Raw genomic sequence first — 12,739 nt, 5'->3', positions numbered from 1 at the left:
ACCAGCTGGGGAGATTTTGAGGCTTGGAGGCCTTGGTCCCACCCGCTGAGGCCCAGAAGAAACTGAGTTTCAAAAGCTCACCAGGTGATTCTAATGTGCAATCTGGGTGGAGACCCACGGAACGAACTAGCTCCCGCCGCCCCCACGTGAGCCAAAGGTTCCAGGACTCTGGGCTGGGGCGAGGCCGCCAAACACCGGGGCGGTCCTCGAGTCAGCCTCTGGGGCCTCAGTTTCTTTATCTGCACAATGGGTGACGGCCAGGACTGCCAAGGCCCCCTCCGGCTGGAAGAGTTCTCTTCTGGGACGCAGATCTGCGCCTCCGAGATCCTCTAAGCCCGCTCCCCTCGGTCCCCATCCCCCCCTCTGGCTTTTCCGGTTTCCTCGCCCCTCGGAACTCGCCCGGGGGGTCCCAGAGGAAGCTGCGCGCTTCGCCGCCACCCCGGCGCGCGCGCTGCCCGGTTGGGGCCCCGGCTGCGGGCGCACAAAGCCCCCGGCGCTGACGTCAGGGCCCCCTCTCGGCGCGGCCGGCCCCCAGTGCAGGCGGAGCCGCGCCGCGCTCCCACCCCGGCCGGGAGTGATCACCAGCCGCCAGCCCCGCAGCCCAACGCCGCCCGCCCGCCCGCGCACGTGCCCGCCGGACCTGCAAACTTGTGCCGCCGGCTGTGTCCGTCCCCCGGGAGCCCGAGCGCCCGCAGCCCGCGCCTCCCGCCCGTCTCCAGCCATGGGTAAGCCGACGCGCTGGCCCCTCGCCCCGGCCACAGCCTCGCGCCCCCGCCCCCGCTCAGGTGGGGCCTCCTGGGGGCACCTCCCCGACCCGGGCCGGTTTTGGGGAGGCTGCAGGTGGGAGGGGCGCGGCGCAGGTGTCCCGAACGCCCAGGTGCGTGTCCCCGCCCCATCCCGGGGGCGTCCCCACTCCGACTGCGGCCCCCCTACCGGGCGTGTGACTCGCCGGAGGGGACGGGCGGGACCCTCCGGAGGGGAGCCGAGGGGGCGGACCGAGCGTCCCGGGCTGCGGGCTCCTGCTGTGATTTTCAGGGGGTGAGAGACAGTTGCTCCTGGTCCTTTCCCCGGGACGCTCTCCAGTCGCCCGATCTCCCGGCTGCGAGTCTGATCCGGTCCCACCCTGCCGGGGTCTTGTTCGCCTTAAGCCCACCTGAAATCAACGCCCAGTTCCCCAAGCCTGGGGTCTTCCATGAGCTCGTTTGGGAACCGTGAGCCTTGAAACCAAGAAGGTGGAAGGGAAGAGGGACAGGACGGGACAGAGGGCGAGGCTCTTTGTCCCCCGTTTCCACTATCAGAAGGCGAACCTGGGGCGCAGGTGGAGCCTATGTGCCCCGCGGGGTCCGAGGCAGTTGGGGAATCGACTAGTCGGGGTGAAAAAAAGCCGAGCTCTGGAGATTACAAAATCTCCCACCTGGCCCGGGGCGGAGAGCAGGAGGCTGTAAGATTGTGTCTGTCACCTCCTGACACCTCCGAAATCCTGCAACATGTTTTACACGGGGACACCCCCGAAATCCTGCAACATGTTTTATACGGGGACGCTGTGTCTCTCGGAAAACTCGTTAAAGAGTGCGGTGGAAATCAACCTCGTTCCGCTGCACCCCCGAAAAATGTGTCTGGGAAAGGGTTTCCCCTGCCTGCTCTGTTATCCTTCTCTCGTGGCTGATAGGCTCCAGCCGCAAAAGCCACAAAGACTGTCACAGGAGCCCCTCGGAATCCGCATTCCAATGAGGGAGTCAGTGAATTTAACCATTGCAGCCCCTGGGGAGACCTTGGGCATTCCCTACCGGGCACCAGCCCCCGCCCCCTACCCCATCCTGCAGTCCCTGTGCTGTTGATGGCGTGGGTGGTAATTTTGTACCGAGCAAACGTTTGGTGAGGGTTTGTAAGGAGGGCACATGATTTTGCGTTTAAAAGGAAGCTCAAAGAATTTTAGAGTTAAACCTTTTTTTTTTTTTCTTTTTCATTTTTTGGTTTATTTTATAAATTTACTAGGTGATCAAAATCTGAAAGAAAATAAGGTCCGTGAATCCACCAGGACAATTTCTTGCCAAAAAGTTAGGGGTGAGCTAGGATAAGATCCTTCTACAAAAGGGCAGAATTGCATGACCTGTATCTCATGTTCCTACTTGTTGTTCAGTTGCTCAGTCGTGTCCAACTCTTTGTGACACCATGGACTGCAGCACACCAGGCTTCCCTATACCAATTCACCATCTGCAAGAGTTGGCTCAAACTCATGTTCACTGAGTGGGTGATGCCATCCACCCATCTCATCCTCTGTCGTCCCCTTCTCCTCCTGTCCTCAATGTTTCCCAATATCAAAGGTTCCAACTAGTCATGTCCTGTGACTATCAATATTTCAGCAATGCTTGGCTCAAAGACGTTGAAGTTGCACAAAAGTGCCAGCTTGAGGAAGGCATTAACTAATTTTCCTGAAATAAAGTTATTTCTGTTTTTTTTTTTTTGTTTGTTTGTTTTTTGATCCTAGGCATTCGGATTTGTTCCGGTTAGAAATTGAGCGTCGAATTACCACTTGGGGACCTTCTTGGGAATGGCTTTCACGGTGCCCAGGGCCTAATTGGGGGCGGGCTTTATTTTTAGGTAGGTGTGGAAGTTCCCCAGATTCTCATGAAGCAAAAGCCCAAACCAGAGGCCTGTTCTCAAGGAAGTACTTTGTGTCTTGGACAATTGTTGCTTCTACACTTCAATTGCCAATTTATGTTAATTTGTGCATACCTCACTGGTTCTGGCAGTTTCCTTGGTTTTAGTTTTTAGCTTTTACATTAAAAAAGAAAAAAAAAAAAGTCCCCCTCAGGCCAGAAAGGAAACATACTGATTTCCTTTGGTAGATTCTTGGTAAATAAACCACAAGGCCGTGAACTGGTTTTATTTTTCCAGATGTATTTAATTACTGAACGTACCCCAATGAATGTTTTAATTGAAGTGATTTGATGCTGGGAAAACTCTGACCATTTGTCCATTGGCTGGAACTTTGATTCTTATATAAGTCACTTCCTTAATGTGGTATCAGTTCATTTACTGGTAAACTGGGTGAGGTTTGTGAAAATAAAAGTTCCTCTGGACTCAAATTTTAAGGTATTTAAAATCTTTACGTTGACAAAGAAAATAATGAGCAATGTGTGTACAGCTTTATCTTTCAGTGCATCTTAAAAGAAAGCATGCTTTTCAAAAATTGTTGAGCCAATTGACTTTTTTAATGGCTTTGTTGATAGAATTCACATACCATGTAATGCACACATTTAAGTGCACAAAATCAGTGAGTTTTAGTATATTCAAAGTTGTGCAACCACCACCACTAGCTAACATTGTCATCACCCCAAAAAGAAACCCTGTACTCATTAGAAGTACCTCCTCAGGCTCCTAGCAAACACTGATTTACTTTCTGTCTCTATAGATTTGCCTGTTCTGGACATTTCATGTAAATGCATTGAGCCAATTGATGTTTGACGTGTGTTTGACTCTTCAGTACCTTGGATTCTTTTGCACAATGGGAAGATGTCATGATGTACTGTTTGTATGTAGTACACCACCTAAATGAGGCAGTTGAAAGTATTTCACTGGCTGAAGAGTTCCACATTTGGCCATTGTGCATGTGTATGCTCACTCTCTCTCTTTTCCTCTCATCTCACTCTCATTCAGTGTAACTCTGGTTTTCTCTGATAGCAACTCAGGTTGCCTAATAGAGTTTTGAACCTGTTACTTTATAGACCCTAAGACATGGCAACTAAATGGATTCCCTGCAATAATCTCTTATGAGGCTTTTGTGGACTATCCACCCAGAGTGAATATGGATCATGTATCCAGAGAGAGGGCCTCCCAGGTGGCGCTAGTGATAAAGAATCTGTCTGCAATGCAGTAGACGCGGGTTCGATCCCTGTGTCAGGAAGATCCCCGGGAGGAGAAAATGGCAACTCACTCCAGTATTCTTGCCTGGAGAATCCCATGGACTGAGGAGACTGGTGGGTTACAGTCCATGGGGTTGCAAAGAGTCGGACACAACTGAAGTGACTTAGCATGCACACATCTGAGAAGTGCCACTTTTGTTTCATTAGTTGCTTGTAATTTTAAATGAAAATTATATGTGAAATGATCAGATATAGCAAAACAACGAAGTAGTTGTTTAGATCTGTTTTTGTGATAAGGAAGTTTTTATGAGGATTATGAATTTAAACACAATCATTTCACTAAACAGTATTAAAAACACGGGTTGAGAGCTGTTCTTTAATGTGCAGGCAAGTCATCTGGTGATCTTGTTCAAAATGCTGATTATGATTCTCTGGGTCTGGGTGGGGTCTGAGTTTCTGTGTTTCTAGCAAGCTCTTGGTGGTACTGGAGCTGGTAGTCCCCAAGGCCAGCAAATAGAGAAAGCAGAGCAAGTCTGAGGCTGGGATGCCTGCCTCAGGAATTCCACGAACTTGCCATGTGAGCTTGGGTAAATAATTTTCATTTCTTAAGTTCAGTTTACTATACAGTAAAAGGATTTGATAAAATCATTTCTTCGGGCCCTTACAGATCTAAAAGGATGTACTTTCTTGTTTTTCTGTTTTTAAAACTTCTTGTTTTATGTTGGAATATAGACAGTTAGGGCTTCCCTGGTGGCTCAGAGGTTAAAGCGTCTGCCTGCAATGCGGGAGACCTGGGTTCGATCCCTGGGTTGGGAAGATCCCTTGGAGAAGGAAATGGCAACCCACTCCAGTATTCTTGCCTGGGAAATCCCATGGACAAAGGAGCCTGGTGGCCTACAGTCCACGGGGTCTCAAAGAGTCAGACACGCCTGAGCGACTTCACTTTCACTTTCATAGCTAATTAACAGTATTGTGATAGTTTCAGGTGGCCAGCAAAGGGACTCAGGTATACATATACATGTATCCATTCTCCCCAAAACTGCCCTCTCAAAGGATGTAAGTTAGAAAAAAGAAATAAGAGGGTCATGTTAGGCTTGACAAACGTGACAGAACAGCTTCCTAATTGTTTAAACACCACGTGCTTCCTTGAAGCCAGCATCACAGGCATCATTGGTCGTTGCATTGAATGCCAGGATCTTGATCTGCCCGCCAACAGGACACCCAGCCATCCCACTGGGTGTTCACCCACTTGAGGGCCTCCAGCTTTAGCTTCTCCTGCCCTCTTGTCTTTAGAGCTGGCCTCATCAGAGAGCCTTTCTTGATTCTACATGCAGGGCCCAGGCCACCTTCAGAGGCCAGAGTCAGAAGGAAGCATGCATGCCGAGGACCCACACATATAACGTTTGCTTCTGGCAGTTTGCTCAGGAATTCAGATGCAGCTGGAGACGAAGAATGCTATCCTGAAGATCAGCTGGGCAGGAAATAGTCCCAGGATGGTTCGCTTCCCTCTGTCTGAGTCTAAAGACCTAGGAACAGACCACCCTTGGGTCTGGGAGAGAGTGCCCTTCAAGTCTTGGGGAAATTTTGCATAAAACTCTAGTCCAATAGCACAGAGTGTGGTTTGTGACAAACAGGAAGTAATTAATTATTGAGTATCTTTTTGCTCTAGCAAAACCTCTAGCCCAAACCACTTGATCCTTCCAAGGGGTTCTTAGAGGACATCCTTATTGGCTGCATCCGGGGTCAAGTAGTTGATGGTTTATTGAAAATGCCAAAGGGGTGAATCACTGTCAGTAACCATCTTACACATTTTGTTTAACTTTAAATATGAATTCACCAGTATTTTGTTGCAAAGTCAAGGTCTTTGAGTGTGAACCCTGATTGAAATTCTTGAAGACTTCCGTGTAATACACAGCCAGAATTCAATGGGTTTTGATTTCCAGTTTGATCCTTTTAAAGTAGAGTGAGAACCAACCTGTGTGCAGATTCCTTGTAGATCAACAATCCCACTCCTCTTAAACCTTTAAAATTTTCTCGCCCCTACTTACTCTGGCAACTGTTTTTCGAAGTGACTCATCTCTTAAGGCTTTTCAAAGCCAATCAACTTGGTTTTCAAAGAAATAAAAAACTATTTTTGGAGCTCATTTTATTAGCTTGTGTAACACCTAATTAAATGTCATAATTCTAGTAACAAGTACAGCTGGTATAAACAGACTTGAGAATATAATAGACTTCTGAGGTACACAATTCAACTGGTGGGAGAAGCAGTATATACGTAGATGTCTTGGAGAGTAGCCTAGAAACCAAGTTCTGTGGGCAATGCCCAGTATTATTTACAAAAAGAATAGAGAATATTGGGTAATTGGGTGGATCCACTAGGTGAACATTGGTAAGAGGACTCCTACTATATCTTTAAGCCAATATTATCCATTTAACATTTTAACATGATTTTTCTGGTTCCCATTAGCTGGGTTGTTAGTGTTTATGTCTTTTCTGTTCAAATGTCAAATTTTTCAAGAACAAAGATTGCTTTACTCATTGTTTTATCCCAATGTTCATTCAAATAATTGACATAGGTACTCCACAAGTATTTGTTAAAAGGATAAGGGTTTTATCATGTAAAATCGATTTTATTAAGGCCTGTCTGCATTATAAAAGTATAGATTTCAAGGCATATAAAATTATATATGACAAACTGTGATAAACTAGAACAAATTAACTAGTGCAAATGACATTAATTATTATTCTTTAATAACATTAATACATTGAGCACAGATTAGCCCAGAATAACAGAATTTCAGGGCTTGAAGTCACTTTCGAAGTAAATTGATTGCTACAGGCATATACAGACACAAAAACAATTTAAAGAACAGTGTGAGTTTTATTTCATTACTTTTTTTTTTGCCTTTAGCCTTTTCTTTTGATGTTATAAAATATTTTCCTCTCTGGTGAAAAGTACTTCCTTCTTGTCAGATTTTTGAAGTGCACAAAATTTTTGGAGTGAAACAGTTTGTTTCAGTGTAATTCATTATTGCCCTGAGGATTAAAAGGTAACAATGGTCTTGAGCTTCCACTCTCCACTTGTGTAACTGGGTTAAATGAATACCTATTGCCGTGCCATGCAACAGGCATGTGCCCCTTTCTAAGTGTTTGAGTTCGGTTACATGGCCATCACCGTGAAGGCTTTCAGGGAATATTAAGACAGCTGCTCACTCAACAAGCGTTCACAGAGTCCTGTTCAGATGAGCCAGGTACTGTGCTAAATCTTGAAGCAAAAATAAACAAGACCCAGTGCTGTCCTCAGATCACCACTGTTATTTCAGAGATGCAGATAAATAGTTATAATAGAAGTACAAGGTCCTGTCGAATAATTTCTTCTGTCTCGGAGAAAAAAGGGTGGAGTGCTATTTCTTAGGGGGATTTCCTGGGGAGGTGGTCTTCCTCGATCTGAGTCTTGAAGGATGAGCAGGATGACAGGAATCAGTGGCGGCGGGGGGCGGGGACATCTTGTACATAAAGTGTGTACATAAAGTAACCTGCTTTAAGTGATCACACATGGACACACATAGCTGAATCTTGCAAGAATATTTTTGGTCTTGTCTATTGCCTCCTCCCTTTTGAAAGATAAAGCGGAGAAGGAAGGAAGTGTGAGCCTTTTGGGGGAAGGAAAGGATCTCTTTGGTGTGACTCCAGAGGGGTTAGGCATCAAAATGAAACCCAGTTCTTGTCTATTTATACATTTGATTATTTTGAAAGTGTCATTATTTCTTCCTTAAATATTTGAAAGAATTCACCAGTGAAGCTATTTGGGTCTTGAGTTCTCCTTGTGGAAATGTTTTAAATTATGAATTATGTTTCTTTAACAGAGAGAGTACTATTCAGACTTTCTGTTTCTCTTTGTTTCAGGTTTGATAAGCTGTGTTTTTCAAGGACTTTTTCATCTTATCTAAATTATTAACATTATTGACTTAAATTCGTTCATAATATTTTTGTATTATATATCTAATCCTGTTGTCTATAAGATCTGTAGTGATGTTCCCACATTCATTCCTAGTAATGTAGGTAATTTAAGTATCTGTTTATTTTTCTTGATCAATCTTGGGCATTTATTTTAAAATTTATTTTAGTAGGTTGATGCTTACATCTGATAACTACATCTGATAGATGAGCTGATCACTTAATTAAAAAGGAGTACATTTTCTAGTCATCAGAAAATAGAATTTTAATGTCTAGAGGTAGAAGTTGCTTCCCTGATGGCTCAGACGGTAAAGAATCTGCCTGCAATGAGGAAGGATCAAACCTGGGTTGGAAAGATCCCTGGGAGGAGGGCATGGCAACCCGCTCCAGTATTCTTGCCTGGAGAATCCCATGGACAGAGGAGCCTGGTGGTCTATAGTCTATTGGATCGAGAAGAGTCAGACACAGCTCAGCAGCTAAGCATAGAAGTTGCTTACTTGGTTAGAAACAGAATCTGCCAAAGGAAAAAGTATTAAACCTGATCTTTTGAAATTTACTCTTAATGGCTCTATAACTCGGGTATTTGAACTTGGTTTGCCAAGATCTGTTGTAAATGATCTTGCATTAGAGTTATTGCTTAGTATCTGCTTGTGTATTCATTTTCTGTAGGACTGTTGAATTCTGCTTTCCTCTTCAGAGCAACTGGAGACAGACACTGAAACAAAAGAAGTCTTTCCTTCCCTTTCAAGTGTACTTTTAGATCAGGGTTTCTCAAGCTCAGCACTTTCTGACATTTGGGGCTGGATGATTCTTTGTTGTGTGGAGACCATTCTGCGCACTGTGGGTTGTTTAGCAGCAACCCTGGCTTCTATATGCCAGTAACATTACCGTACTTGTGACAACCAAAAATGTCTCCAGAAATTGCCAAGTAAGAACTATTGGGAGACAAAATAATCCCATGTTGAGAACCACTGCTTTTGAGTAAGAGGGATTGAAAGCCTTTTGTGTTTCCCAAATATTATAAAATCTGAATAATGGCATGATTGGAGACTTGGTTGAGCACACCTACAGGATCGCAAAATCTCTGGTTAAAACTGTTATCCTTCCAAAAGGGATACTTGACTTTTCTAGCTAAAGAAAGTTTTAAACCTTTTTTCAGCGTCATCAGAGAACCTGGAGATATAGCGGGGAGCCTTGCACACCACGTAATTCAATTTTTGTTTCAAGTAAAATGGTACCTAAACCATCTCAACAGTGAGAGCAAACCTCGAGTGTCTGGCTTTCCTTGGTAAATTGTTCTGATCTTCAGGATGCTGTATCTCTGAAAGAACTGAATCTATATGAAGTTCATTCTGCTTACCAAAGTTGTTTTCATCGTCCTTTGTTCTCTTCATTAAGTAGAGAGACCTCAAGGATCTAGTCCCCTTTCTTAACATCCTTAATTACCTTGATGGCCTTTCCAAATTTAGAATTCATCCCCTTAGCTGTAATCAAATATACCCAGATTAAGCCTTAAAGGCAACCTCCTGAACACTGTTTCATCCTTAGGGTCTGTAGTAATGACTTCATTACATTTTCCCCATGGGTTTGAGAAATGCAGAAGTTGTAAGAGAGGGGACTGATTCTCCCTTCCTGATCACAGAGATCCTTTTTGAACAGCCATTGATCTCCCTGCCCACTCCCCATCCCTCACTTCTTCCCTCCGATGGAGAGCTTAAATTGGTGTTCTCCAAGAGATGTGAGCACACTTGCAAAACAGTTCCAGTGTAAAAAGAGCAGGAACCTTGGAAGTGAAAGTCAGAAGGAGCCTGTAAAATCTGCCATTTTGTGTGTGTATCAGGTCACCCTTTTAGGTTTAGGACTGCAGTGTTTCACGACTCACTGAAAAGATTGTTTAAATGGAGAATTTTCAAATGGCAGCTTCAATTCAGGCATCTGTTCCTTCACACAAGGAGCAAAGAATGGAGATGTAATTAACAAAGAAACTCACACCCTTAGGATGACCTTATTTGATGCAGCCCTCTATTTTGTATTTTCCTTTTAGTTTTCTCCTGTGGCATATTCTGACAATAATCATGATTAAGTAAAGCAGAATTCAGAACATTAAAGAGATGGATTTTTATTCCATGAATTACTGTCATGTTGCAAAGCCACTGTCCTGGATTACCAAAAACTGTTTTGAACTCTATTATATAATGATAGTTTGTCATAGGTATTTTTAGATGTTTTGCGAGAGGCGCAAATATTATACAATCACTTTAAAATTTGATATTGAAGTATAACATACATGTAAAAAGTGGGCAGATATTAAGCATACAGCTCGATAAATTTTTGCAAACTTAACCAGTATGTAGATTAAGAAGCAGAATATTACCAGCTGCTCAGAAATCCCCTGCAAGCTCCCTTTTAGGCAGCCCTGACCAAGGGTAATCATTCCTAATTTCTGCCAACATAGTTTGGCCAGTTTGTGCACTTTATATAAATGGAATTACAGAGGATGAACTCTTAGGTCTGGAAGCTTTTGATCAACATGAATAACATTATGTTAAAACTCAGTAATATTTTCTGTCTGGAAGTAGACCTGCTTCTAAATCATTATGGTAAAAAGCATTTATTAAATGCCTTCATGTGTAGAGCTATGCTAAGGGGTGCATCAGCCACTGGTTCCTACCCTCTGTTTTAAGTAGAAAACATTGACATAGCAGGTGTATGAAGGACTTTGAAAATAATTGGTGGGAGATGAGATGGGTAACTGAAAAACATGGATACAGTGGAAGGGATTATAAAGATAAGGTAACCCCACTATCCACCTTGGAAATGGAAAATATGTCAGGAGGATTTGAGAATAAAGAGGAAGTTGTTAATGTTGTGTATTCAGAATACAATCTGTAAGAATGTTTTCTGGCTTCAGGGTATAAGGATGTAACAGATGTTAAGACCTCCTCCCAATTAGTTGCCTGAAGAAGATAGAATTTTAGGAATTGTTTCAATTAACAGTAGTTAGAGAACTGATGGCCAAATGGGTGTTCCAAGCAATGTGCAGGTTTAGAAAAAAGATTGAAGGCCTGGGATGATTTCCGGTTATCTTCCTGAAAATTCTTAGATGTAAAATGGTTTTTGCCAAATTAACTTTTCTTCTTGCGGTGTTGGGACTTAGCCAGTAAGCTGCCTTCGTTCCTTCAATGAGGTATTTTGTCATCTTACTGACTGAAGTGATGGTATAGTTGTTACCAAACCAAACTTGAATCCCTTTGCCTGCATGCAGTAAAGCCAATCTATTGATACCAAGTTGTGGTGAAGGAAAAGTACAGCATTTATTGTTGGCGACAAGCAAGGAATCTGGGTCATTGGTGCTCACAAGACCCAAAGTCCCTGATGGCTTTCAGCAAGGCATTTTTAGAGGCTAGGTGAGGGAGGGGCATCCCACAGTGTGTGATCAGCTTGTGCTCGGTTCTCAGATTAGTTGAAGGTGAGGTAACAGGGCGGTGTCAAAGGAGTTAATATTATTAGGCCTTAGGCTCCAGGAGGAGCCTGTAAGACAGCTTACAATACATACAGTGATATAAGTACTTCAGAGAGGAGCTAAAGCAGAGAATATGGGGAAGGGGTCTGTCCAGGTAATGCCCCACCGGGTCCTGGGTTTCAGAATCTGCAGAATGAACGCCTTGTCATCACATGGAGCTGCCTTTCAACTGTATAGTGTCACCACTGTCCCCCAAGTCATGGTATCAATTTATACCGTCACCAGGAGCATCAGAACATTCTCGTTTCTCCAAATCTTCTCCAGCATTTGGTGTTCTCACTGTTTTACATTTTTTTCAAGAATCTCATAGGTAGGAAGTATTTCATTGTTTTTTTTATATTGAATTTCCCTAGAAAGGTTGAAACTTTGGGGTAGGTTATTGGCCATTTGGGTTTTCTCTTTCATTTATATATTTATTTTGTTCTATTGATTTGTAGCAATTCTTTATACATTCTGGATACTAACCCTTAGTTAAATGTATTGTCAATATCATCGTCCTTTTTGTGGCTTATCTTTTAACTTTGAGCACATTTTGTGTTGTGCTGAACATTTTTTATTATAATAAAGCCCTAATTATCAGTCTTTTCCTTTATTCTTCTATGATTTGTGCCTTTTAGCCTTGTTCTAAAATTGTTCCTATCTCCGAGGTCATGCAGATGTTCTTCAATATTCTCTTTTAAAATGTGCTTTTCAAGGACCTATTGAAAAGCACAGGGAACTATAATATACTCAGTATTTTATAATAAACTGAAAGGGAAGAGAATCTGAAAAAGAGTGTACACACACACACACACACACACAACTGAATCACTGAAACTAACACAACTTTGTAAATCAACTACACTTCAATTTAAAAAACAATTGTTTTTCATAAAAAGTATGGTTTTCAGTTTTCAGTCTTCATTCTATTAGGATTTTAGTTTTTTGGGTATAGTATGAGGTAGAAATCTATATTTTACATTTCCTATACAGAAACCACTACATTCTTAATATTTCCTCCTTTCCCCCCTGATTTTTATATAATCTCATGCATTACATTTCTCTGCTGTACCTGTGCCTACATCTCTGGCCTCGGTTTGGTTCTCTTGGTCTATTTTGCCATCCATCTGCTAAGACTACACTGTCGTAATTAGTATATATTTAAAGTAAGCCAGGATATCTCCTAGAAGTGTTGTCCTCTTATTCTTCTTTCAAAGTGTCTGAGATGTACACTTCACTTTTTGCTGTTTTTGCAGTCAGCCGTTGATGTTCCACCAACGTCCCTGCTAGGATTTTGAGTGGGATTACAGTGAGTTTATTGAATAATTTCCACCATAGTCACTGTGTTCACTGTACTGCACCTTCTATTTATATCCATGGTGTATGTTTTCACACAGTCAGATCTTCTCTTTCA

The 12,739-nt window shown here is 43.0% G+C and overlaps 1 protein-coding gene across 2 annotated transcripts in view; it reads left to right on the top strand.

Moving 5' to 3' along the window:
- Nucleotides 1-561: 561 nt before the first annotated feature.
- The window catches only part of GPM6B (glycoprotein M6B), a 161,019-nt gene continuing 148,841 nt past the window's right edge, over nt 562-12,739 (top strand). For both annotated transcript variants that reach the window (XM_086386750.1, XM_086386752.1), the window contains exon 1: nt 562-725. In XM_086386750.1, the coding sequence (XP_086242876.1) occupies nt 722-725 (4 nt within the window). In that variant the 5' untranslated portion in view covers nt 562-721. The remainder of the gene's footprint in view (nt 726-12,739) is intronic.

The sequence above is a fragment of the Bos grunniens genome, chromosome X (genome assembly GCF_055505025.1).
Source record: "Bos grunniens cultivar Pamir isolate PY7600 chromosome X, Bosgru_T2T1.0, whole genome shotgun sequence".
NCBI classification, from domain to species: domain Eukaryota; kingdom Metazoa; phylum Chordata; class Mammalia; order Artiodactyla; family Bovidae; genus Bos; species Bos grunniens.
This window is presented reverse-complemented; position numbering and strand designations above follow the sequence as displayed.